Source organism: Leptinotarsa decemlineata, unplaced genomic scaffold (genome assembly GCF_025532065.1).
Source record: "Leptinotarsa decemlineata unplaced genomic scaffold, Ldec_3_MD MMD2_tig00000035_RagTag_RagTag, whole genome shotgun sequence".
Lineage (NCBI taxonomy): Eukaryota > Metazoa > Arthropoda > Insecta > Coleoptera > Chrysomelidae > Leptinotarsa > Leptinotarsa decemlineata.
In genome coordinates, this window is record NW_027412540.1 from 9,923,578 (window position 1) to 9,950,299 (window position 26,722).

The 26,722-nt window shown below is 33.4% G+C and overlaps 2 protein-coding genes across 7 annotated transcripts in view; one reads left to right on the forward strand and one right to left on the reverse strand.

Annotated features, from left to right (window-relative positions):
- The window catches only part of LOC111508186 (uncharacterized), a 58,494-nt gene extending 51,129 nt beyond the window's left edge, over positions 1 to 7,365 (forward strand). For 4 of the 6 annotated variants that reach the window (XM_074171855.1, XM_074171856.1, XM_023163614.2 and 1 more), the window contains 4 exons: positions 581 to 692; positions 2,379 to 2,563; positions 2,985 to 3,086; positions 7,045 to 7,365. In XM_074171855.1, coding sequence (XP_074027956.1) covers positions 581 to 692; positions 2,379 to 2,563; positions 2,985 to 3,086; positions 7,045 to 7,127 — 482 coding nt within the window. In that variant the 3' untranslated portion in view covers positions 7,128 to 7,365. Of the gene's footprint in view, positions 1 to 580; positions 693 to 2,378; positions 2,564 to 2,940; positions 3,087 to 7,044 lie in introns of all 6 variants that reach the window. The other 2 variants (XR_012464690.1, XM_023163615.2) reach the window with 2 other exon arrangements.
- A 98-nt stretch (positions 7,366 to 7,463) lies between these two features.
- LOC111508185 (uncharacterized) lies at positions 7,464 to 26,391 on the reverse strand. Its single transcript, XM_023163612.2, is given in 4 exon segments — positions 7,464 to 8,885; positions 16,638 to 17,786; positions 17,788 to 18,216; positions 26,243 to 26,391. Coding segments are annotated over 4 exon segments (1,809 nt in total). The 5' UTR covers positions 26,258 to 26,391; the 3' UTR covers positions 7,464 to 8,669.
- Positions 26,392 to 26,722: the final 331 nt, after the last annotated feature.

The window sequence follows — 26,722 nt, forward strand, 5'->3', positions numbered from 1 at the left end:
AGCCACCTAGGGAGCATTATGGCTATTCGCAGTTTGTTATTAAGTTAAAAAATATACTTATATATAAAAAAACTATTATTTATGAAATGTAGAAGCACAAGAACGCCAAAAAACAAATTATTGTGACCTGAAAATATAATAAATTTATAAATGGGTTTAACAATGAGATGAAATTTCAATAATGAACAAAAAATAAAAGAAAGAAAAAATAGAAGGATGAAGGGTGTTTCTCTTTGATCGAATATCAGTTCCAGAGATTTAGTCATCCACCACTTCTGCTGCATATTTCTGCCTCCGATCCTAAAGAACAACAGAGGAGGGGAAAGCACCCTAGTGTTTGTATATTTTTGACAGGTTACGTGTTAACTGTTTCATGTCTGTTTCCTGTCTCAATAAATTGTTTATTACCAAATTAGCGTTCTCATAAGTTGATATTTGATTCTCATTTTCATTTATTCTCATTTTTCTATACAATTCTATAGAATAACTCGTTCGAATGTTTCATTCTTTGTTCTATCTGATTTATTTATCTGACTGACCGTTAAGTGTATCATTATACCATCTGAACGAATTATTTCAGCTCCTGCAAAAACACCTCTGGAAGTTATTCTGTTTGAAAAAGAAGCTTTTGTGATTTGCACGACTAGCGGCATATATCCTGAACCACAAGTTGATTTCTACATACAAAAACAGTAAGTACCTCAATTAAAAAAAAAGTCAGAAGCCATTATTATTAGTACTTTCTCAGTCATTTTTTCTTCGTTTACCTTATGAATTGACTCGAATTTTAATCACTCATCAGGTTTAATTGAAAGTTGAAAAACGTTTTTCGGCAGGACTATCGTTCGCGTAAATGTTAGAATCAACATCAGATAAAAAGACATATCTTGAAAAGATTGAATATTGTCAATATTCCCAACGGACCAATTCATCACTTGCAAGTTCACTGCAAAAAACATTTAGATGTAATTTTGATCTGGAAAGCCAATGAAATATAGGTTAGGTTAGGTCCAAAGTGAGTGGGTCTATTCGACCCTCCGCCGCAACCCGCAAAGGTTCATTGTGGCTCACACATATTCACACTCGACCAAATAAACCCAGCTTCTTAACGAAGCCGATTAGTTTGTATGATGAGTGGTCTTTCAGGTCAGATGGTAAGAGTACGGCTTTGCCGAACTCTGAAAACCTGATTCAGTCCCCAGCGGGGCAGGCACAAAGTATATGCTTTGCCGTTTCATTATTAATGAGGTAGTCAGATAGTCAAGGTGCAAGATTCCCACCTTAATACCTGCGACAACCTTTCCATATGAAGGTTTTTGCACGTAACCTACACCTGACGATGCTGTAGATTCAACCATGCAGGGCTTTTTCGCCTCTGGATTTGGTGAATCATTACTTGAACGCAAACGTTTGCTAACCTGCTCATGGCGGGTTTGTTCCTCCACCTGAGACAGATTCTGCGTACACCGCTCAAGATATTGGTGCAAGGCGGTTTCATAAGGTACACCCCTCTTGAGGAGACGACTCAGTAATTTTCTGGCTGCACCACCAAACCTTTCTTCAGGTTTAGTTATTGGATCAGGAGTTGGGAAGCTCTCGCACCTAATTTAAATTTACAGGAAGGTCCGTTGGAGTCGTAAGCTCGACATCCATCTCCTCTGTAGACTCAGCGTCAAAAAGAATTCTTAAGTTTACTCTGCCCATAAAAGTCCCACGAGTAGCTAGGGAAAGAAAGTCAATCACGGCAGAGCCCCGCATTACCGTGACAAGGCGATGCTACGACGAGAGGGCGCCCGGTATCCGTAGAGACAGCTAATAGGCTCATTGTCATTCATCCTCTCGGCACGGATACATACACCTTAGGATTGAGCCATCGTTGGGATGCCATTCAGTTAGGGACTAACAGAACCACAAGTGATTCTGTCTTCCCGTATCCAGCGAGGCTACGTAGAAGCAGGCATCCGATAGCCGGTTTGCTCAACCCCCACATCCCAAGCCAAAGCACTTGCCAAAAACAGCATGCACAGTGGTTTAGGCACTGAAAGATAAACAAGGACAGCCAACCCGCCAAAATGAAATATAAGTAGTATCTGTTTCATTGGAATTATTGTGATTGTTATCAGTCTTTATTTTAACAGTGGAGATAATATAGAATTCGGAAAATGTTTGACTTCATATTATTATTAATTTGACAAGATTTTAATGTGCAAAAACCACAGTCATCCTTCCTATTTCTTTTGAAGTCTAAATTGCATAGTCTTTCACAAATTAATAAGTATCCCTGAATAGCCCCTGGTATTTGGTATTTCTTACAAGCAAAAGCTTATAGTAAATGTATGAAAATATTATTGAATTTACAATATTTTTTTTCATCTCAGGAATGGCACTCAAGAAGATATAAATGAAGACATAGATACTGATATAGATGGAGAGGGATACTACAATGTAACTGCCAAGCATCGGTTTGACAATTACACATTGAATGGACCCACAAAATTCGTTTGCAATGTGAGCATTGCTGGGACTGATTATTATTTATCAAGGACACTGGAATATCTGAATCGTAAGTTCACATTTTCCATATTGTTTCTTTCTGAATTACTGAAAAAAATCTGTAAATTTTGTAAACTCTCAAACACTGAATAATTGATAAATCCACTCAAATTCCGTCTACTGCTTTTATGATACTCTGCTTGTTTTTGGTATCTTACAAGTAACTTCATTGGTGCTGTGAACAATGATACAAGACATTAGTACTTATTGAGATTGCATAATTCCAATAAGTACTAATAACTTTGTATAAAGATGTTCCTATGTTTTGTTATGAATTGTACAAACTACTTCTCATATGTCTCATCGCTGATGAAGGTATATCTTTGAAACTAAATAATTTATTTAATTTTCACATTGACACACATTCCGGTCTTCTCCTCTTCATAGTGTCATCCTACAAACCCAATTTTAATAGAAACATTTTCAAACAGATTCTAACAAAAAAGTTGAGGAGGAATTTTTAGTGACAGCAAATGCTACAAATGCGTCAAGTGTCGAAGATATCATCTACATTAATTCCATCAATTTGACAGGTATTATCGAAGATTTTCAGTATGTAAAAGCAAAAGTAGTTTTGTTTGTTGTTAACAGTGATTTTTTATGGTGTGCTCCTACTGGATCGAAAATTCTCTTTGGAAACCAAAAAACAAAATTACAGAAAATGCATGGAAATATATATATATATATATATATATATATATATATATATATATATATATATATAAATATATATATATATATATATATATATATATATATATATCAATAAAACAAAAAATACTGAGACATTTTCAAAACTAACAGTTTTTGCTATAATTCAGCAGGTAATGTATTTTTTATCTTAATTTCTGTATTATAACAGAAGAAATACCTCACCATACCTTAATTGTCTAGAGTAATGTTAGCAGATTTGAAACCTATGGAAGAACAAATAACATCAAAATGATGAAATGTTGATAGAAGTTGACGGTAAGTTACCAGACTGAAATATTAAACCAAAAAAAAAGGAATGAGCAATGAATATTGAAATTCAGAACGTTTATTTGTAAAGCAAACAAATTATTCTGGCCTGAATATTCTGAATATTTTGTTTCGTTTTTGGTTGTTTCTATGTATTCAACATATCACTTAATCATTTAAATCATTTATTCATTCTATTTCGTTTCAGGTCCAGTTATTTTTTTTGTTTTACAAATTAGCGTTCTTAAATTATTTTGAATTTTCGTACTCTGATTTTAAGTATTTTTGATACTTTTAACATTTCATCATTTTCATTTTATTCGTTCTTCCATAGATTTTAAATATGTAATTTTTTTCATGGAAATCCGATATGGAATGCATGTTATCTACTGTTTTATCATTGGCAATTTGTAAACAAATACACTGCTTTGATATTGCCAACTCTATATATGGATAAAGGAACAATTCATGATGAGAAATAGAGTGAATAAGTCTTATTTTTTACTGGGAAAAACTTTGTCCAAGACAAAACCAATTAAATCGAATATTGGGTTAAAAATAACTTTAAAAACATTTAATAACTCGCGCATTATTCGAAGGTTAAGTTAAGTTTTGAATTATGGGACTATTTTAAAGGTTTTATCAAATTAGGGATAAAGTATTATTTGGAGGGATTGCTATTTTTTAAACAATTTCAAGCTTCATTTTCTTTTTTTAAATAGATGACTGCAAAGGAAAAATTAATGGAAACCTCAAATACTTAGACCATCCACAAATTTTTCGTACAGATAGAAAGTTGAAGGAACCTAATGAAAAAACTAATCACTATTATTATGGATATTGAATTGTAGACAAATCTCTTTTTTTTCAATTTCTGTGTTGAACAAAATTCATATGCAATAATTGATGATAGAAATTGAATTGATATCATCCATAGGAACACTCTACACTTGTAAAAGAAGATTATTTTAAGGAAGTGATTAGTTTTGTAGAAAAAACTTTTCAGCTCTCATCTCCTCCAATATTATATATAAACTGAGAAACTTCCAAAGGAAGGAAAAAAATTACAGTTACCCACTTTTCATATAATGGATGTTTCATAGGTATACAAATCTGGGTGTATTTTTTCAGTACATGTCTATAAGAAGTATTCATACATATTCTTCATATTTTCTACAGTTTTATTTGATATTTATTGTTTTTCTATCCTTTCCTTGCTAATTTCGTATTTTTCATAATTCAAAAGAGACATTTTGAAATTGTTGGAACATTACCTGTATTGCAACTTATATTCACTCTGTATGGTTTTATGTGGTTGCTATACGTTGGTGAAAAAGTTTGTCGATTATTATATAAAGTTTGTCAAGTTCAGTTTGTATTTTCAAGTTTATTGAAGTTCTACTTTCAGCTATGATCTATACTTTCGAATTTAATTCACAACAACAATTATATAGAAATTATTTGATGTGATGAGCACAATTACCATCGAATTTCGCTTGAAGAAACTAGACAAAAATACTTTTTTTTTGAAAAATTGCAAAATTCAAAAACTGATATATCAAAAAAATCAATAACCTCAAACACTTTTTTTATATTGAAGTCAAAGACAAACTGACGTTCAAATTGAAACACCAACACTCTTCCTAAATTTTACATCACGTCTTTGAACTATCAATTTTAAGTGAAAATCGCATCTTCATGAATCGATTCAGATCGCCTTCTGCTCACTGGATTTAATATATTTTACTTCTATATCTTGATTGTTATACAAATCTTTGACATCAATTTATTTGAGTTGCTTATAATCCCACTTTTTCAGTATATGTATACATGTTTGATTATTATCTTCAAATATAATGACAGCATCACTCAACTTGATTTCTATGTCCTTCATTGCCGCACTTGTTAATGCTGCTTCAGTCAAAGAGAGTGCGACTATACTCTGCTTCCTTGTCGCTCAGCTTACAGTTATACCGTATACACGAAGGATACAACCTGAAGTAGACTTCCGATCTTTTCCTCCAGCCCAATCTGAATACGTATAATCAATTGAGGGAATTTGGATAGTTTTTGGGAAGTAAAGGCCATAATTTACGGTTTCTTATAAATTACTTGAAATTCTCTTCAATCCAGTTCAGTTATTTTCAATGCTAATCTTTGAAAGCGACTGAAAAAAATTAACTGCAAAACTCAAGTTCGGTCTTGTGATGAACATGAGAAACATAACAGTCCTCCTAAATCATGACTTCGTCCAACTGTCCTCCCTGTATTAAAAGCAAGTGTGTTTCAGTTCTACACTCGATCCTGTTAGAAAACCTACAGCTAGGTGGTACAGCCAGGAAACCATATGAGAAACCTCATGTGCAGGATGACTTGCATCAAACTCTTGAGCAGCAGAAGTAAAATTTACATCAGGAGAAAAAAGTGCCTACGAACGCAGCTGAGTTACAGATACCTTTTCATCTGAAACAATTGCTGTGTTCATTAAGGCAGGTTATTGTACCTTGAATATCTGACAATTTTAAAATCCACCAATCAACTAGAATCTCTTCACTATGCGATTATGGTCTGGATAACTATTACTAGCAGTAGAGATTTGAATAGATCCACTTCCTTACGTTTCTTGTAAAAATACCTGTTTTGATCTTCTCATCAGCAATATTTTAGAGATTCGTCATTCAAATGGTGCTATACTTTTTGAATTTTTGCTCTTGTCCGAAATACCTGTGTTTCATCACAATTACATTTAAAAAATATTTGAAATATTTCTTCCAAATCTTTGCTAATATGGGTCGTTTGTTTTTTTTATCTTTGGTCACCATACCAAAACCACATCAAAGACAAATCAAAATCTCGTGCATCGTTTCAACCTCATGTCATTCCTAAGATGCAAATGGAAAGCATTAGTCCTTCTCTAACCTTTTCTCTTCTTTTTATCTGGTTAATAAATATTATGATCGTTTTGAATAAGCTTATGATTTTTTTCTGAATCATCCGGGACCTGCTGTATGCGACTTCTCATTATATTATTATACTTGCTCTGGATCTGAATGACTAGGTCTTCTGCACAGACCAGTAACTTCTATCCATTATGATCCCAGAGACATTCATTTAAAATTTAATTTAAGTCGGCCGATACGTGATGAAAATCCATAACGTATTAAAGAAACGCTTCATTGTGATTTCGCACTAAACAGTTTACAAAACCGCAACACGTGTTTCGCTATACAATAGCTTCTTTAGCCGTGCCTATACAGGCTTGTTTGTTTAGTGAAAATCTCACAATAAAGAGTTTCTTGAATTGAAACATTCATTCCAATGTATTCAACGTAAAGTTTTTGTTTTGATTTTGCATGTACTCGTTTTTTATTTACCTGTGTGTTCAGTGAATTTTGAAATCATTGAATATCAGCAAGTTTTTGAACCACCTTAGGAAGACAGCACCCATTCTAAAATCCTAATGAGCATTGTATTCAAGCAATACACATTTTGAAAAAATAAATTACCTGATTACATTCTTGTTCTTTTCAGAAAACACCGCAGTGGTTCACACATCTTCTGCCTTCTTCTCCCTCTCCCTGGCTGTTTTACTGTTGGTGATTTTTTCCAAGTGAATGTCCACAACATTTTTTATTATTTTGTGATAATTTTACCAAACTGTAAAGCATACTTTGTAAAAATGTAATAAATTGTACATAAGATTCTTATTGTAAGAAAATACCTCACACACTTATTTTCTGTACGATTCATACCAAAGGTATTTAACAAGTATGTATATATCTAAATACTGTACTGCAGTAATTGTTACTTTGTTTTTTATTTTGTCTGTGGATACTAGTCTCCAAAAATATATTTTATATTCAATTTACCATAGGAAATAAACAATAAATAAAATAACGATTTTTTATTAACATACATAAATACTTCAATAGCAATAAAAATGAGGTCTTTTGTCTAGACCTAATAATTAAGTCATAATTCTATTATTGCACATGCCCTCATTTGAATAGAACTATAATAAATAATAAACATTTTGTCAGAGTACATTTACATATAAATAAGTTTTAATACATAGAAATATTTTTGGGTCATATTATAGAAAACATAAAAATGAAAGTGTGTGGCTTTTACCATCCAATGAAATTCAACTGCATTATCATAGTGTCAGCATATTTTTCATGAAAACAAAAAACATTTTTACTTAAGATTGATATTAACTTATAGGGATATTTGAATAATAATAATTTATTTTCATAGCAATTGGGAACGAGGATTACTGGGAGAAAAAAAGTTGATAATATTGTGGTTGAAAATGCATTTCAAGTTATGGTTGAGTAACTGTTGATAGATTTACTGGCATAGATTTGAGTATAGATTTTGTTTTGCCAAGATGTAGCATTTTGGAACATTTTCCACAAATCCGATAGCAAAACATAATCAAGTTAGTTTTGAAAAAGATATCCTTAGGAAATTTTTAATTTTTATTTATTTTTTTCAGTGTTGCAACTCGACACTTTCAAACAAAAAAATATCGATGAAATAATAATGCAAATGTTAATCAAAGAGTTCTATAGATATTTAGAGGTGAGGTAAAAATAAATAGGAAAAATGTTTAATACAATAGACAAAACAGATAGTTTCAGAATAAATAATTTACATGTGAAAGAAAATCACACAGAATGAATCAAAGTGTGCTTACTTGAACCATATTATATTATTTGAGAAGGAATGTGTAGATTTTTTCCCGATAGAGTTTATAGTATAACAAAATATTTTATTTATAACTTCAATGCCCAATGTCACAAATATTTACTTAGGGATCAAGCTGACACTTTTCATCAACTACATCATTCAAAAATTTCAAGTAAATGGGAAATAAGTCATTTTTGAAAGTCTTGCAAATACGCATTATATAATTCCCCGTTCAGATGAATACTCTATTTGAAAAAATATTCCGTTTTCTGTAATGCAGTATTCAAAATATTTCTGTTCTGCACTAAATATTTACAAATCTGTATGTGGATTTTCCCTTTCAGTGAATATAATGTATATGATCAGTGGATTCTGCTGAGGAAATCTTCCACAGTTCATTTTTCTACCGTTCGTTGGTCAAATTGATAAAATATATTTTTCTCAAATATTTCCGGAATTTGTGTTCAACGATGATGGGCCACATGTTCATAAGTTACTTTGGCATGATAGCCACTAGTATCAGCAAAATAGTCCACTTTCTGTTTTCGGCCATCTGGTAGAAGAACGTAGTAACTGCCTTCTGCATTTTTTCCATTTCTTTTTTCCTGGTGACCAAAATCATTCCCCTCTTTTGCGTCCTTTATTCTATACCCAAAAGCATACCTGGCAGCATATTGAAGCTGAAATGATGGGACAAAATTATACCATATCAGTAAACTAAAGAAATGACTATGGAGATAAAATAATTGTACATCATCAAGTATTAAGCAACAGGTTTGGGTTTGACAATTACGATACTTTTTTTTTTGTTAACAATTTTTTAAATGTTGGAAAAAATTGTATGAAATATAAAATATCATTGGGAGCTCTCTCAAGTAGTAATATGTTATTTTGTGATCTTAATATAATATGAATAGTTATGGCGAAATATTTTTTCTCAGTGATTTCTTGGAAAAAAGAAGGAAGAATGTTATTCGATTTGAAAACTATAAGTAAAATTATAGTCAAAGAATCACAGATGAACAAAATTATTGATAAAATTTGGAAGTGGTAATATACAAAAAAATACATACAGTAATATATACAATACAACCGCAAACCTCTACTTGTGATACATCATTGAAAAGATACTCAAGAAAAGACTTACGACTTACGTTTCTAAATATAAATTGATATCTGAACATCAGTATGGATTTAAGGAAAACGTATCCACCCAAGACGCGATATTGGCTCTGACATCTAAACTATCCACCGCACTAAATGAGAATAAACCATGCCTATGTGTTTTCATCGACCTGTCGAAAGCATTCGACACAGTCGATCATAAACTGCTTCTAGAAACACTTGAGAATATGGGAATACGGGGAAATGCCTATGATTTATTCAAAAGTTACCATTCTAATAGAACACAGATAGTAAAAATTGAAGATGTCTCAAGCAACCCACAAAACATTAGGATAGGTGTTCCACAAGGTACAGTTTTGGGACCAATTCTGTTCTATATCTATGTCAATGGAATTTTTTCGCTGGACAGTAAAGCTGAAATCTTAGGCTTTGCAGATGACACAGCCATTTTTTATGAAGCCAATAACTGGTCAGAACTAAAGAATATGGTAGAGAAAGATATTCAACCAATGAAAAACTGGTTACAATACAGGCTATTGACAATTAACCTGGAAAAAACCCATTATTTGCCATGTACCTGCAACAGTTCAATAAGACCATCATTCTCGTACGTGGATGTGGGCCAACATACAATTAAACCTGAAACTAAAATAAAATACTTAGGTGTCGTTATAGACTCACACCTCAGATTATTATTTATTTATACAATAAGCTGCGCTTCATCGTTTATAAATTCAAATTTCTTAAAAACTCTCCATCATGCCCTGGTTGAAAGTCACTTACGCTATGGAATTGCCTGTTGGGGAGGAGCCTTTCACACCCATATTCGTACCCTGGAAGTGTTGCAAAATAGATTCTTGAAATTGGTTTTATTCAAGCCTACGCGCTTCTCTACCCAAGCTTTATTCTCTAGGGCTCATATTTTCGATATTCGATAGCTCTTCTATTAAAGCACTATAACTACATATCATAAAAACAGATGCTTCCGACTACCAAGTCATTTCTACGATACCCGTAAAAAAAACAACCATATTGTTCCACGGACGCATAAGTCGATTGTCCAGCGCTCTTATAATCATTTAGCGTCGAAATTATTCAATACAGTTCCGGAGTTAATCACTAAATGTGATTCACTTATTGAAACGTTCCATTTTTGACCAAACAAGGCAAAAAATTGCTCATTTCATTGAAAATAAATATTTAGAACTTTTGTGATTTATCTGTGAAATGTTCAATATTTATTCCTTCTTAAAATTGAAAGAATTTTTATATTTTTATTGTAATGATCAAAGATTTTTAAATTTTTGACTTTCAATTTGATTTGTTACTCAAAAGAAGTGTTTCACTTATTGAGTGTCAACGATATTTATTTGCAATTCTGTGTTATCATTATATTTTTAAATTTAAAAATTTTTATTATATTATATTTCAGTGTAATGATTGAAGATTTTTAAATTTTTGACTTTCAATTTGATTTGTTACTCAAAACAAGTGTTTCACTTATTGAGTGTCAACTGTATTTGTTTGCAATTCGATGTTATCATTATATCTGTAATATTTTGTTATGCAAATAAATATTATTATTATCGAATTCTCGTTAAGTATTTGCAATGACAGGACTATCACGTGAACAGTGAGGAAGGTATTGAAATTTCGTGACTTTCACAAGTATGAAATCTCAAAGAAGTAGGCGATGTTAATGAGGACCAACGAATTGAGTTTTGTGAACTCATGACTGAAACTAGATTATTGAAAAAATTTTTGTTTCAGTGATAAATGTAGTTTTATGCTGAATGGTAATGTAAATAAATAAAACTGCCGGTAGCGGAGTGATATGAATCCGCATCGATTAAGATAACACTCAGTATCCAGAAAATCTTAATATTTGGGTAGGAATATTAGGCGATGCTTTGATTTAACCTTTGTTTTTAACACATAATTTAAGTGACAAAATTTATCTGAAATGTGCTGGAAAACCTCATCGAACCTTTAATTTTGTATGAATTAGAGAACCAGAGGGACATTCTTCACTTCCAACAAGATGAAGCAGCTCCTAACAATGCAGCTGCAGTAGGGCACTTGTTGCTTACTAATTATCCAAAAGAAAATGGATTGGTAGGAGAGGTCCTATTGAGTGGATAACGAGGTCACCAGAATTAACGCCACCTGATTTTTCTCTGTGGGGTTACCTCAAATCAAGTTTCGACTCCTGAAGGTTTTCGTTAACAGAAAAGCACATTTTTCAAACAAGTAGAGGTTTGCTATTTAGTTTTTCAGATGGGGTGGGGGGGTTGATGGTGGTGATATCATCTTTTGCTTGTAATTTATAACACATTATAAGTTTTAACATTGTCGCAATGTATACATCAGATAGATCACTTTCGATATTTCTGAGGTTACAGAATGGATAATCTCAATGAATTCTGCGCTTTTTATTTCCCACAACGAACTCAAAGTCTTTCCAGTCATATAGTAGATTGTTGTGTTGGATACATTTTGGTAAGTTATCATTGTTGATGAAAACACCATGCATTCTGTCCTCATTTTTCTGAACCGAGTAAGTGCCTTTCAACACCCTGTTTTTCACTCCCAAAGCTCAAATACTTCATAAGATATATTTTAATACTTTTTATAAAAGTTTGATTACTAACACTCCTACTACTCTGACTACTATCTCTAAAGCATTTGAGGTATTTCAAAACCACTATGGGAATAACATATTCTCATTCTGGAAATTTGAAATTGTTGGGGAATACATTGTAATTTGATATGTTTGGTAGACTTGATATTTCAAAATAATATTTTCCTAATCTACATCTTAGAACTAATACTATTTGGTTTCTCTTACAAAAGTAGGTTGCCATATTCTGAGTAATAGACAGCTGCAGAATATACAAAACATTTTGAGATTAGCTACTCAATATTCTTTGGAGATCAATATTCATGAATATCTTACACCTCATACTGGAATCAGATCATTAAAATTGATGATGCTTCTTTCAGTAAACATCTGTTGTGTGGTAAGACAACAAACCAGTGGTTTTGAGTTTCACTTACGGAAGAAAGTGAAATATACATACTGAAAGTACAAGCCGTGTTCAAGACTATAAATGTTTCAATAGCATTATTTCTTTAGATGGCTGGATTGTTATTTGAGTTTTAGATCACCATTTTCACTTAGTAATTGTTGTCATAATATATACTGGACATAAACTCGCATTACGCTCAGTTTCCATTTGATGCTGTGTTGAAGAGTTGTGCTTGTGAATTTTAATTTATTTCGAGAAATGCATATTGAAAAGACATTGAGTTGTGACGGTACTAAAGATAGTTACTCGTTCGAAACATCCCAGTTAATAAAATCTTTATGGTGTTTTTTTCCGTATTTTAAAGATTATCAATTATCAATCCATATCCTAGTGGAAATAGATTTATTTTTGGATTTTGATGACCCATTCAATAGAAAATTCCCAGAAGTGTGATTTCATTTCATTCGGAACATCTCGAAAACAAACATACGTGAACTATTCAAAGAATAAGGTTAATCTTCAAACTTATAGGGCTGTGTACATTTGATTGGAGAATTTTAATTATTTTATGTTGGCAAACTCGTCTCGAATATATGTTCACAGTTTTAGCTGTTTAGTTTGTTGTGAGATGCATAGAAGTTAGAAGTGTGTGGCGATTTTCTGTTATCGAAAAAAATGGATCACAGAATTTGCATGAAATTTTTGTAAAAAATTGATTTGAGTGCCCGAAAATACATGAAATGTTGACAAAGGCATATGGTGATTGTTCTGTGAGTCACAAAAATATGGTACAAGCTTTTCGCAGAAGGTCGAGAAGATGTTTATGACGACGCTAGCCCTGAACGCCTCAGCAAATGAACAGTTGATGAAAATGTTGAGAAAATGAGGAAAATTGTTATGGAGAATCATCCCATTTAGAGAAGTTGCTGAGGATGTCGACATATCGGTTGGCTTAGGCCATTCAATTTTTTCGGAAATTTTGGGCATGAAGCGTCTGGCAGCAAAAATCGTTCCAAAATTGCTGAATTTTGATCAAAGAAAACATCACATGAGCATCTCTCAGGAATTGTTGAATGACGAATCACGGGTACTATATATGGTTATGACATCGAAACCAAAGTCCAATCGTCCCAATGGAAGAGTTGAGGAGAGCCAAGACCAAAAAGAGCACGCCAAGTTTGAACAAATGTCCAAGTTTTACTCACTGTTTTCCTCGAATACTGTGACGCAGTCCATCAGGAGTTTTTGCCACATGGTCGTACGGCCAATGAGGAGTATTATCCTGAATTTATATGCCGCTTGCGGGAAGCAACACGAAGAAAACGTCCGGTATTGCGGAAAAACAATTCGTGGCTTTTGCAACAAGATAATGCACCTGCTCACTCGTCATTGCTTACTCGTAATTTTTTGGCCACAAAGAACACCGTTATCATGCCTCAGCTACCGTATTTACCTGATTTGAGCCCTTGCCATTTTTTTCTGGTCTCAAGATTGAAGAAACTCATAAAACGACGGCGTTTTGCGATGATTGAGAAGATAAAATCGAATCAAATCGAGAGCTCAAGGACATACTAAAACTGCTTGGAAGAAATGTATCAAGATAAAACGAAGTACAATAAGCAAATACTCCTAGCAAATTCCAGAAATGTCAATTCTTAGACTTTTTGTGTATTTACAGATTTTCTCTATAAGCTAGTAGAAATGGATCTGGGCTAAAATTTGATCTGGAGCAATTCATCAGTAGGTATAGACTATAACTCACAGGAGGAGATTTTGGATGAATTACGTTTTTGTTTTGTAATGAAAGTTATTCAAACCATCATTTTCATTCGTCTCCTGGTGATGCTAACTTAGTGAAGTGTGCGTCCACATTAATAATTTCTAATAACGTCTCTAGTAACGGCATCAGCGTGAAAATATTTTCATAATCATGGATAGTCAAATTCATTATTTGACAAACATATGAAATAACTGATAAACATTTAAAAAATCACAATTATTTCTACCAAGTAAGAGGAGTTGAATATATGGTGTAAAATTATAGTCTATTTTGATGTATCAGGTTGGATATTAACAGAGTTGGTAGTTATAAAAATGAACAAAGATACATTTTTTTCAAAGATTATGTGCTACCAAAGGTAAAAAGTTTTATTTCGAGTGTATTTTGTTTGAAATAATGGATTCTTGACATCCCGTGGATTGAAAAATGGCAGATTCGTTAGAGAAAATGAAAAATGAAGAAATTGAAAAAAAAATAAAATAAATGAGAGTCTGTTATTTATTGATCATACTTCAAAAGGCTAGAATTGGCTATTAATGATATATTGGCGCCACCACTTGGAATTATGGAATATTTAGGAGAGATTAATGTTTGGATCTTCCATTTCGAAATATCAATTTTCTCTCCTTGCTTCAATCTCAGACTCATTTTAATTTCTGTTAGAGAATGGGTACATGAATGTTTCTTTCTCACTTTTGAGGCTTTGTTCACGAAAAACTTACTAGTTTGAATTTGAATACCTAAATATCTTTCGCTTAGACGAAGGATTCATACATGCAGTCGAATCGCGTTCCAGTCACTCGAGTCCTAGGCTCACTGCTGTTTGGATCGTATATTTCCTGCACTGGTGAGAGGTAATACCTCGAAGCTGATCTGTAAATGATCTACTCGATTGATTCCAGCGTGTTCCTGGTGCTTGATGAACGAAAAACATCTGCGAGACTAACATATGTGAGGTATCTTGCATAAATGTCTGTGGGATAATTCAGTCCAAGATGGATAGAAATACCACGGTGTAATCACTCAGACCTCTCCCTATGTAAAATATTTTGACGAAATCATTCGATCTAGGGCACTCTTTATTCTACATAAAATAGATTCAACGTAAGTATTTCGGCATCCCATTCACAGAGGCGCTAAGCGCACACCAGTGTTTACATTTGGAAACTATTCTTGTTCCATCTATCAACACGTGTTAAAAGATGGTTCAATGTCAATTCTTGCGTCAAAAGATTTTGAAAAAACAATAGCGAATCGGTTGAATCACCAGGGTTTCTTTTCATCTTGGACGAGGAACTAGTTGTTTCATTTCGAAATATAAATTTTCTTGCCTGTAGAAATTTTATTTTAGAACCGTTTTGTTATGTGGTTTGATTTGTGTAAAACTTCATCAACGTTATGTTCAATTGAAAAAAATAAGGAGGTGGTTACCATGGTGATGGTGGTGATGATAATTATAGTGATTATGTATATGCAGTTCTCTTCGCTTCGATTCATAGAAATTAAAATAATTTTTCTGCTTTTCCTAACTACCTGATTTCTACTGGTTCAGTACACAGGTAGTGTTTTTAGTTGTGTTCAGGTTTGTCACAGTTAAGAAAAAAGCAAAGACCTTCAAGATTTTTCTAGGGTAATCGTAGTCTTGAAATTTGAATATTCAAGACTATCATTTTGGAAAATATTACTTTTAACAAGATTACAGTCAACCTTATTGTAATATTCGTAAGTCTGAAGAGTTTTATAATTCAAAACAGAAGCAGATGACTGCGTACCGAACTTCATTACCAAGTATGTCCACTTAATTTGTGAAGTTTTCTTCCTTATACGAGGCAAATGGGCAAATTTCGGATATGCGGTTGGTTACCTCGTGCACAGGTAGATGGAGCGATTACAAACCGGTTGTTTGTTGTTCGTTTCAGCCTAGTTCGAGGAATATTACTCTGAAGGAATTCCATTTTCAATTATCGGAAATCATCGACTTTATGTTGATGGTAGACACTACCTTGCACTGACGAGTGGCCAAACAGCCCACAACCGGTCTGCAAGTGTGTTCCAATAATTGAAAATCTATTGCGGCAGTTGCATCGTCAACATCATATGCAGAAATAACTTCAGTGAAGAATTCTGCACTGACACCTGTCGTATATAATCCAACGCCCTTCGTGGTATCAGCCAGGAGAGTAGATGTTTTCTGATAGGTGTCAGTCTATCATTTACATTTGACCCACTGTACATACTCCCGAAGAGTTGTCCTTCTAGTTCATCGTCCATCCTGTTGTTTCCAGGAAGGTGGACAGGTTACTAGGAGACATCTCCTTTATATCGGCAGGTGTAGGCCAGGACTCGCCGAACACACACTCTCTTATTGACGATAACTCCGGGCACTCGCATAGGACTGTCAGTCCATCAACCTACAGTGTAGTTATTTTGAAACTGTCCTGAACAAATTGTTCTTTCAGATAATTCAATTACCAATCGATTGATTCTTGTGTACTTACTTCATTTTTCTCATCCGGATGTATTACCGACTTCTTATGAACACTGTTCTCTTTCCCAGATTCTTGGTCATCAAAAATAAGTTGTTGAAATGTATCCAGTACCTTAAGCCTTGTATCCTGTTGGGAATTATCTTGAACGTTGGAAAACTGTTTGTAGTTTTTCAATATTTCACTGTTCTGGGCTTTCACTTGGGCGACAAGAGCCTTTTCTGCTTGGATTTGAGCAGCTGCTTGGTGGATATGATTGGGGGCGTAAAACTCTACGTTCTTTGATGGGTAATGGTGTACAGGTTTGATCTCAGATGAAATGGGAAAGGACTTCGTTATTGAATGAATAGGTAAAGTTTGATGTAATGCCAGATGTTGATTTGCAGCTACGGAATTTCCAATATTACTGCTCTGATCATCTATATTCTGATTGTTTTCGAGGCCTGGTAAAGGAGTTGGATAAAACAAATTATGTTCGAAAGCTGGTTGATTGTTTTGGTGATAAGTTTGTTGTTTATATGGAGCTATTTCCTGCTGAACTAAAGGCAGGGCCTGTGGATGTTCGTTCAAATGATATTTCTGAAGTATTGCTTTTTGTGCATTCTCAATAGCTTTATGCTGAGCCTCCACGTGTGCTTGGGCTTCTTGCTTTGCCTTTTCCAAAACCTTCTGGGTCTGTATATTGGAAGCCTCGTCCAGTTGCTTTTGGAGACTTTCCAAAGAGTTCTGGTCGATAGCGGGGGATTGTTGCAGTATTGACGAAACAATTTGCGAGGGCGTTTCTTCATGGCCGACATGTATATTGGGTCTTGACCTGGGATTAGGAATATCGATAGATTTTTCCACAATTGGAGTGTGGTCCTTGGGGCCAGACTGTTCATTTGAGGCAGGAGAAATGGGGCTGTTTTGAGAAACTTCTTGTAACAAAATATGTTTCAAACCCTCCAGCTGAACATTTGGATTTTTTCCTAATAAGTCATTAAGAGCATTATATTTTAAATCAGGAATACCAGAAATCGAATTTGGATTGAGGACATTTGGATGGACATAAACGATTTCTCGTTCGAAGTTTATCGGTCCATCCTGTCTATCAATTTCTTGTGTTTTCATAACCGTTTCTGAACTTGCCCCTTCCAAATCTTTTGAATTCAACCCTTTCGCGACGAGAGTTTGGTACGACTCTTGTTGTGAACTGAGTGGGGATTTGCAATTTAGGACGTCTGTGTATATTTTGTTTTGTAATTCTAGGTTGAAACGGTTGCCATTCCTCAGTGATCCCAGTAGGTAATGAAGGGTTGTTGGATAAACGGTGATCTTTTGGTGGATATTCACCAGCAGACGGCCCTCTCATATAAAACCCATTTCTGAAATCAACCTTTTGTTGTTGAGCGTATCTGTGCTTCAAATAGTTTTGCTGTTGTGCCAACTGATAGTTGAAGACAGGTGGTTTGTACTCAATCATTTTTTGGGTGACGTGAGGATTTCGAGCAGTCCTAACACTTCCACTTTCTCTTTCGACTTGGTCTTCATGAACCCTGGGATTATGCTCGGCTCCGGAAGTAAAAGTTGTCAGGTATACAATCAAAAATACCTGAAATATCAAATGAAATAATTAGTGGATTTTAAAGTCGTTTAATATTTTCATAATTGAGAATTGTGATGAATTATATCCGCCTGCTACATACGAAAGTGAAACCGAATATAAGAAAGTAAAACTCATGAATATTCCATTTTATATTGATATTTAATTTAGTAAAAAATTATTCAGTGTGTATGCAAATATATCTAATTTCATAATAATTATTAATTTATTGAAAAATAATTCAATCTGCGAATGCAAATATATCCAATTCTGAACACTGAACTGGTCGATCCATATCAATACTAACTGGTTAATTGTGAAAATCTAAGAATGAATCCAATTAGTTAGGAAGTATGAATGATAATTATCGCTTGATCAAGCTGTTTTATAGAGAAAAACGTGCCGCGGTTTTTGTAAAACCCTTATAACAAAAATTTATATAGCTCATAATGAAGTCCTACACTTAGTGTAGGACTTCATTATGAGGGGGGACACTTTCAAGAACTATTTGTAGCCCTGTTTCAACCCCCTAGGAGGGGTAGATGTTACCCTTAGAATTTTAAATAGGAAGGGGGGTAAAGTGGCACATCGCTTTGATTGGCGTTCAATCCTTCAATTTTACTTCCAATGATAACCGAACTTATTATTTTTTATTGATAATTTTAAGAAAAATAGCTTTCTAAACTAACAAAAGTAATTATTAGTACGCCCATACTGAGATGCATGGTTTGACCAGAACTAGTAAGAATATTAGGTAGTACATAGATGGTAGTAAAGTTGTGCGGAGAGACTTTGCTTTGCTTATTTTAGATGATATGGGGGCGGGGGAGGCTAGATGGTGATTACGTCAGCAGTAGTTATTTACTTTTCCAAAACACATATGGCATCACACAAACTGTCTATGTTTGTCTATGTTTATTACTGGGCGCTATTCATTTGTCTAAAATTCTTCTTCTAATCATTTCTGAACATTTTGGAAGATTGAGTTTAGAAATAAATAGATTCCAATGTCATTAAAAATTTAGAATCATGGATTCGAGTGTCATGGACTAAAGACTGTTAATTGGAATTGATATGTATACCAAAAATTTCAAAAAAGTTAGTTTTGTTGGTAATATTACTTAAGACTAAAATATTTACCTTACTCTTTGTTGAATACCATGTCACTGAAGTTTGTTTAAATGAATATTATATGCGGTAAAATCCTCTATTCTGAATATATTTTTTATTTCTAGAATTATAATTGATGCTCATGAATCAATTAAAAAACAATACATTAAAAGCAAAATGCACATAACAATGTTCACGTAAGCATGGGAGGGTAGTAGAGCTTTGCTTACCTTTGCTGACAAGGGGGATGGATGGGGTGAATAATGGTAATAAATATGCTTGCGTAATATTTGAAAGGCCCCTCAAATGTTGACTTTTTCAAAATTGGGATTACAAAAAATGTGGCGTGTATTTGTAGAAGATATTATACAGTGCGAGTGTAAATGGTCTCCCTCCTCTTAACTATTGAATGGATATCAAGGTTAGAAAAAATTTACGTTTAAATGGTAACATATTCAATATTTTTCAGTTAGAAAGTGTCAGTGAGAGAGTGCTTTACGAATGGAAACGCGGATCTTGTGACACTTAATAGGTATTTCAACACTTTTGGCAAAACTTTTTCATTTTTGAAAGCCACACGGGCCGTGCTTGCTCAATTAGCAGTTTTATATTCGTTTTGATAATCTATACAAAAAAACGATAAATATGTTGATTTCAAGAAAAAACAAATCCAAATTCACTTCAGTTTATTCATCACTCACTTTCTGAAAATTATGGAGTTTGTTTATAAAGTCATTTCTTACATTATTGAATGTTACCGAAGTGATTTTGTTGCAAGTACTCATTTTTCTACTTTAGAGTTCTGAAATGAACTGCGTACACTGAAATATCATGTATCCCCTTTTACATATCGAAAGGCGTCATTTCAGGTGATCTAGCCTGAAGAACCACGTTTACCTATTCACCGGTTTGACTAATTGTCGTCTAACCACTTTTGTACCAGCATGCCATAATAAGGAGGTTCCTTATTCGGCCGAACTGTGATATTAGTTGAAAACACATTCCAGTTTTTTGATTATTTCAACCCCTAGATAGACAAACATGGACCTTTAGAATGGCCAGGTAAATTACCTGACAAGACGCCTCTAGATATTGTTGCGGCGATACGTGACATTTAGGTAAGTGTATGATGTACGTACCCAGTTGATTTTGAGTAATTAAGTGTGAATTTTAATAAATAGCTCAACATTGTACACAATGATTAAAAGAATTTTTCGAATTCGAGTTTTTTCAGATTTTTTGCATTTTCTGAGAACATTTACTATAGTAATGTATATTTTTACACCATCAGAAAGAAGAGATTTCAACGAACAAAGGGCACACCGATTGTTTGAAAAAACCTGATATTTTGACGCGAGATTTTTCGATTGAAAATTAGGGTGCTTTTGTTGATACAAAAGTTGTAGTAAATGTTTTTAATACCTCCAACTTTGCCATTTAACTTTTTCCATAGGACTTGTAGTTTTGCCGGAAATCGAGATAAACCATTTTTACCCCTCCTTTTTCAATGGGTTTCATCCTACTATTATTTTGTTCACTTTTTACCATTTTTGAAGGCTTCAGCCCTGGCCTATTCTTGTATACCATAAAGATACCATATTACTCCGTACTTGCTGGATTTGAAAGACTTCAACGTCGCAAATAGAATTAAATAGCTGACAATTTTATTTGTTTATAGATTAATAAAAACGCAAACTTTCATTCATTTGTATAGTTTGATAAAGAGACAGATTAATATTCATCATTTTATTTACCTCAATATAATATTTTAAATTTGAATGCTGATTTTTCTTTTTTGACCCACTATATTTGAACGAAATTGTAGTATCGATAAATAACTCATTCCATCATTTCCAAACAGAATTAAAATCGCTGTTGATTAATGCAGGACCCTGAAATGATTCATTCTTTTTTTCTGTTCATATGCATACTAAGTATATTATAGGTTGGATTATTAGAACGTATTTGTGTTGAATACTTTATGTTATCTGTTTAAAAAAAAAATATGTTTTTCCGTTAATCAGCTGTCGCCCCCGATACGAACGACAACTCTCAGAAGTTGAGAAACTTGTGCGAGCTAAGGACTAACGAGGTCTTACCTTTTAACGTGTGATTCCTAACACATTAATTTACCAACACTCAACACATCTGGCAATTTCATGAGGTAGGGTTTCCTTTGTGTGAAAAATTGCTTTTGAATTTTATGTATGATAAAGTTAATATTTATCACTATTTTCAGTCCCCTCCCCCTCTCAACTTTGAAAGGGACAGTATATAAAGGTCGGATGAAATTCTCGTGGAAACGTATCATTTTCAGTACTTTCTGATAAGAAAGACAATCGTCGCTACCAGCTGTTTTTTTTTCAAATGGGGAGAGTGGTCTTGTGATTCATTTGATAAGTATTTTTGGGGTAATTAGGAGTTTTATGTTCGTTTCGAGAATCTGCAAACAAATGGTAAATATCACGATTTCAAGAAAAAAAAAATTTAAAACTTACTCCAGTTCATTCCAATAAATAGTCAGTATGTTATTCATTCAATCTCTGGTCAAATGAATCACTCGAAAATGATTTATACTCTTGATTTTAAGTTTTCAAAATTGTGAAGTGAAATAGATCGGATTCTAAAAAACGTTCAGGCTTATGAAGTTTCTATTTCCTTTTATATAGACAGTAACTACTTGCCCCTTTCCTTTTTATTTAGATTTAATGGGTGAGTGTGTTTTCAACTTCCTTTCATAATAATTGAACATTGTATCAAGAAGGATTCGTTGATGAGAATTCTCATGTTGTTACGAAACATTACACCCATTACACCGCACTTTCCTTTTATTGTTCTTAGAACTATTTGTGGATCTACTAAATATTTCGAACTTCACTTTATCATGACTACTATTCAGTTATTTTTTAGGAAATTGTGAATTAGAGAACTGTACTTGTTATGATAATGTTTCTGGTGTTCGCAACTTGGAAGTGTGATAATTTTTATCGGACGTAGGTACTTAGGAACTTGTGAAAATAGTTTTTAATGACAATTTTCATATCCCGGTTACGGGATATTTTCACTTGATTGAGAAACAGTTTGAACATTGAATAATGAAGAATGTTTAATATATCAAAAGGGGACTACTTATTTGAAAGACGACAAAATAGAAATTGATGAATAAATGAATAATTCATGACAAAAATGAAAATTCAACTTGTTTTTTAACAGGCCTCATATTATTATAAATGCTCATCAATTGTAACTGGGATACAATGAAGAATTGAGTTATTGATCTTGATATTTCCAACGAGCTAAACCTGATGCATACCAGAACGCCAACCAATTGTGTCAAATATATTTTTCAGTTTGTTCTGTTCTACAACTTGATAATAACCATCATTATGGTTCATCATGACCTGCCATGACAGTGTCTTCAACGCCTTAGTCTACCGCAGTGGCGTGATGGATAATATAGAGGTTCCTAACACAAGGTTGCAGGGCCTGCCGCGAGACGCCGGAGATCCCAATGTATTTGCTATCAGCATGTCCAGCATATGGATTCCTAGCCTTTATCCATCGACATGACGCGGCTCTGAGAGTGCTATATTATCACTTACCGCACTTTTACGGTATGGAGGAGACATTGTCGTTGCCCTACGCTACGTGGGATATCAAATTCATTGTGGGAAATGAGGATTGTTGTATTTATTGAAACTATTCATTCCCCATTCTCAGGCTCATACAAACAAGGCTGATGTAGTTCTTCTCGACTACCAGAGCAAGACCATACTACTCGTGTAGTTTTCAGCTTCCGGCAACACAAATGTCGTCCGAAAAGAGTAGAAAAAAACGGATGAAATATCGAGATATTCTCTTCGAACCACTCTGTCAAGATGGTTGTTTGATTATTGGAATTCTTCGTTGAATCGAATTTCCAGAAAATCCAGCCTTGCCGTACTGAGGCAGAAATCTCAGCCGGACACATGTAGAAGGCTGATATTCTTGGCCCTTTCCTTCTGCTTATAGCACATGATTTCTCGAACCTAGTGATCACTCACCTCACGGTGTGGGAAGTGGTTATTGGTTGATGAGTTCAATTATTTTTTTATGGAGATATACAAATCCTGCAAATACACACTTTAGAAGTGATACAACAGTTCTCATCAAAAGTTTTCTGAACAAATCTTCTAAAGATACTGTGAAGTATCATATAGTCCATGTGTCAATGTGCATATTGGGTGTCGAAAAGTGTATATCAGTAAAAATTCTATAGCGGCATCGAAGCGACGCTTGGAAGAAGATCAACCTTTACCATCACCCAAAGACATGAACGGTTTGATTTAAAAAAATGTGCTTATTTTGTGGCCAAACAGCTGATGCGGCAGCAGAGTCAAGAACAAATGAAAAGTACCGACGCACGATTAGTAACGTTAGTACCTACTCTACAATTTAAAGACGATCTCATGAAAAGGGCAGAAGAATGAAAGGATTCCTTAGGAGAATCAGTCAAAGATCGTTTACTGTGTGAATAAGCCTCGTGATCAAGTTACTAAAGCAATGAAGGAGATCTTTTGTTAGATAGAAAATCATGAAGATTCACAATTCAAATATTTAACTGACATAGTAATTACAAGAAAAGTAGGATCATTCACTATTATATCTTTTCGTGACACACACTAATATTTTATCAAAAAGTTGGTACGGAAATAAAAAAAAATACACCGGAAGAAGAACGATGGAGAATTATAGAAGCTGCAGCAGATATACTTAGGGAAGATATTCGAGCGTCAGTAGTTGCAACAAAGTCTTATCCACCTCCAAGTAAAAGGCTAGATAATATTAACGAAGGAATACCTAAAACTTTACTGCATTTTTTACACGAAACAATATTGAAAAACAGAAGAGGAAAAACGGACCATCTAAGAACGAAATGCACATCGATAAGTAATGCAATAATGGCTTCGATACGAGAACGATCATTTTCATCACAGCTTCTATTAGGGTTTTCTGTATTTCTTCATAGAAGATATAGATCGAAAAGACTATTAGATATTTTATCTAGTTTGAGATTTCCAGCTTCATAAAATAATACTGTTCAGTATGAAATTTCAACAGTTTACCATCCTCAACCTCGTATTTTATCATCAGAGTCAGGTACACTTGTACAATATGTTGGAGACACTGCAGATGTACATTTCCAAACTCTTGATGGTAATAATACTATCCATTTTATGGTAATGATTAAGATTTTTACTCCAAAAGAAGCTGTTATTTACGACAAACGCATACAAAAATGTACAACTAAACCAAGTGCAAAAGAGTTGGTTGCAATATCACATGTATCTCTTTTAGCATACGAAAAACCTGTTGTGCCTGGATACAGGCAGAGGTAATATTCACAGATATTCACGGTTGACTTTGGATTACAGTACGCACGCTGCGCGTTTACCGCCCTCTATCTCAAAAACGATTGAGCGCATGAAAAAAAGGTTCAAATAAAATTTATCCTAAATTTTATGCTTTACAATTTTTATAATAGCTATTAACATCATTGGAGCAATAGAAATTGAGATAACAACGAAAAACTGTTTCTTTTACCTTTGACCTCGTATAACTTCCGATACACACACGAGATTATATGAGACTTTTGAGACAACTTTTAGAATGCCATAATAAAGGTATATACAAATATTTAGCTTATTACCTTTCATTCCGAGGTTATTCGCTGAATTAACTGGACTATTATAAAAAATCTAGCGAAAACAAATTGGGTGACTGTGGAGGCTAGTCAATGGCCATACTCAATATAAATGAAAAGAATATTATTTTTGAATAAAATATTTCATTACATTTCCATCATTACCAAATTCTCACTGGAATCTTTTAATTAATTTTGTTCTATGAAAACACCAATTTGAAATCTGATATGTTAATTAAAATCACTTCGAAATCATCTTAGAGCACATCTGAATAAGTGATTAAAAATAGCGCCAGAAAAATATTCATACCAATAAGGTATTTGAGTTTTTGAATTTAGAAAAATTGAATTTTTTGTTGTTTTCAGTTTTTTATCCAAATAAAAAAACATTTGATTTGGTTAACTCACAATTTGACTCGTCTAACATTTCATATTGCTGTTTTTCAGCTGAACTGGCAAGAGTTAGGTGGGTTCAATAAAATACTTGAAGATATAAACCATAATAAATAAAACTATAATCAATGTTCTTTGAATAATTATAATGGCTATCCACTGTGGATGAAACTTGTCAAGTTACAAGCGATTGAGACTGAGATGCAATTCTTTCATGGGCACGTTAGAAGTGAAATATATGTGATTTTTTAATAATGTTTCGGTTTGTTCTTTGATTTGCAAAATGGCAATATTCCTTATACATATTATTGTTATTGAGATATTTTGTTGGTAAATTAAGACTAATAGACTAATTTTGTGATATTATCCTTATCATATATCTGTCATTTTATCACTCGTATAGACTATCCGGTAACTTTTAATGTATCTCGATTGTAAAATTCAACTGAAAGACCCATCATTTTCCACAAAAAAGAACTTTTAAAATAACATTCAGTTGAATTGAACAATTTCAATATTCCAAAAATCAATTTCAACTTTTTATAATCCTTTCATCTTAAATATTTTCATTAATGGTATATTTTTGTTGAAAAGTAATAACACATTCCAAACCATATAGAAAACCAGGTGAAATAATATATTCTTGGTAATATTTCCAGAGAACTGAAATATAAAATGGGCTACCAGATATTCAGTTATTTAATTAGATTAGGCGTTCGGAAAAATCTTTTCTGAATTGAAGCAGACTTTTTCATCAGTTTGCTATCGACCCTCAATACATTTATTTATTCAGAAATACACTTTGTATTCTTGAGAATTTTTCTAAACGTAACATTTAAAAATACTTACAATTTTTGGAGCCATCGTTCACTTAATTCGGCACTTCACCACGACCTTGCTCTTAGGCTTTTGTCTTTGGCACTGGAAGAAATTCAAGAGTCACTTTCATTTCTATACTCGGCAAAACAGATTTAAAATTATAATCGCTCTTTCCATAGGAACTCTTCGTCTTGTAGAATGGCGATAGGAATGTACCAGAGAGAGAAAACTAACATGTGCTCCATACAACGTATGAAACTGAGGAATCTGCATTTCTCCGGAATGTATGAGGAACTCTTGCACCAGTGGTAGTGTGTTATAATATCACAATCATATTTTTAATATTATTTGAACAAGGAATATGAATAGATATAAATTGAAATTTGAATACGATTCACAGATTGAGAGCACATATTCTGAGAGTTGAAAAGAAAATGATTAGAATATCTCAAAGAATTGGAAAACAAATGAAATCAAAGAATTATAAAAAAAACAACGAGGATTAGGAAA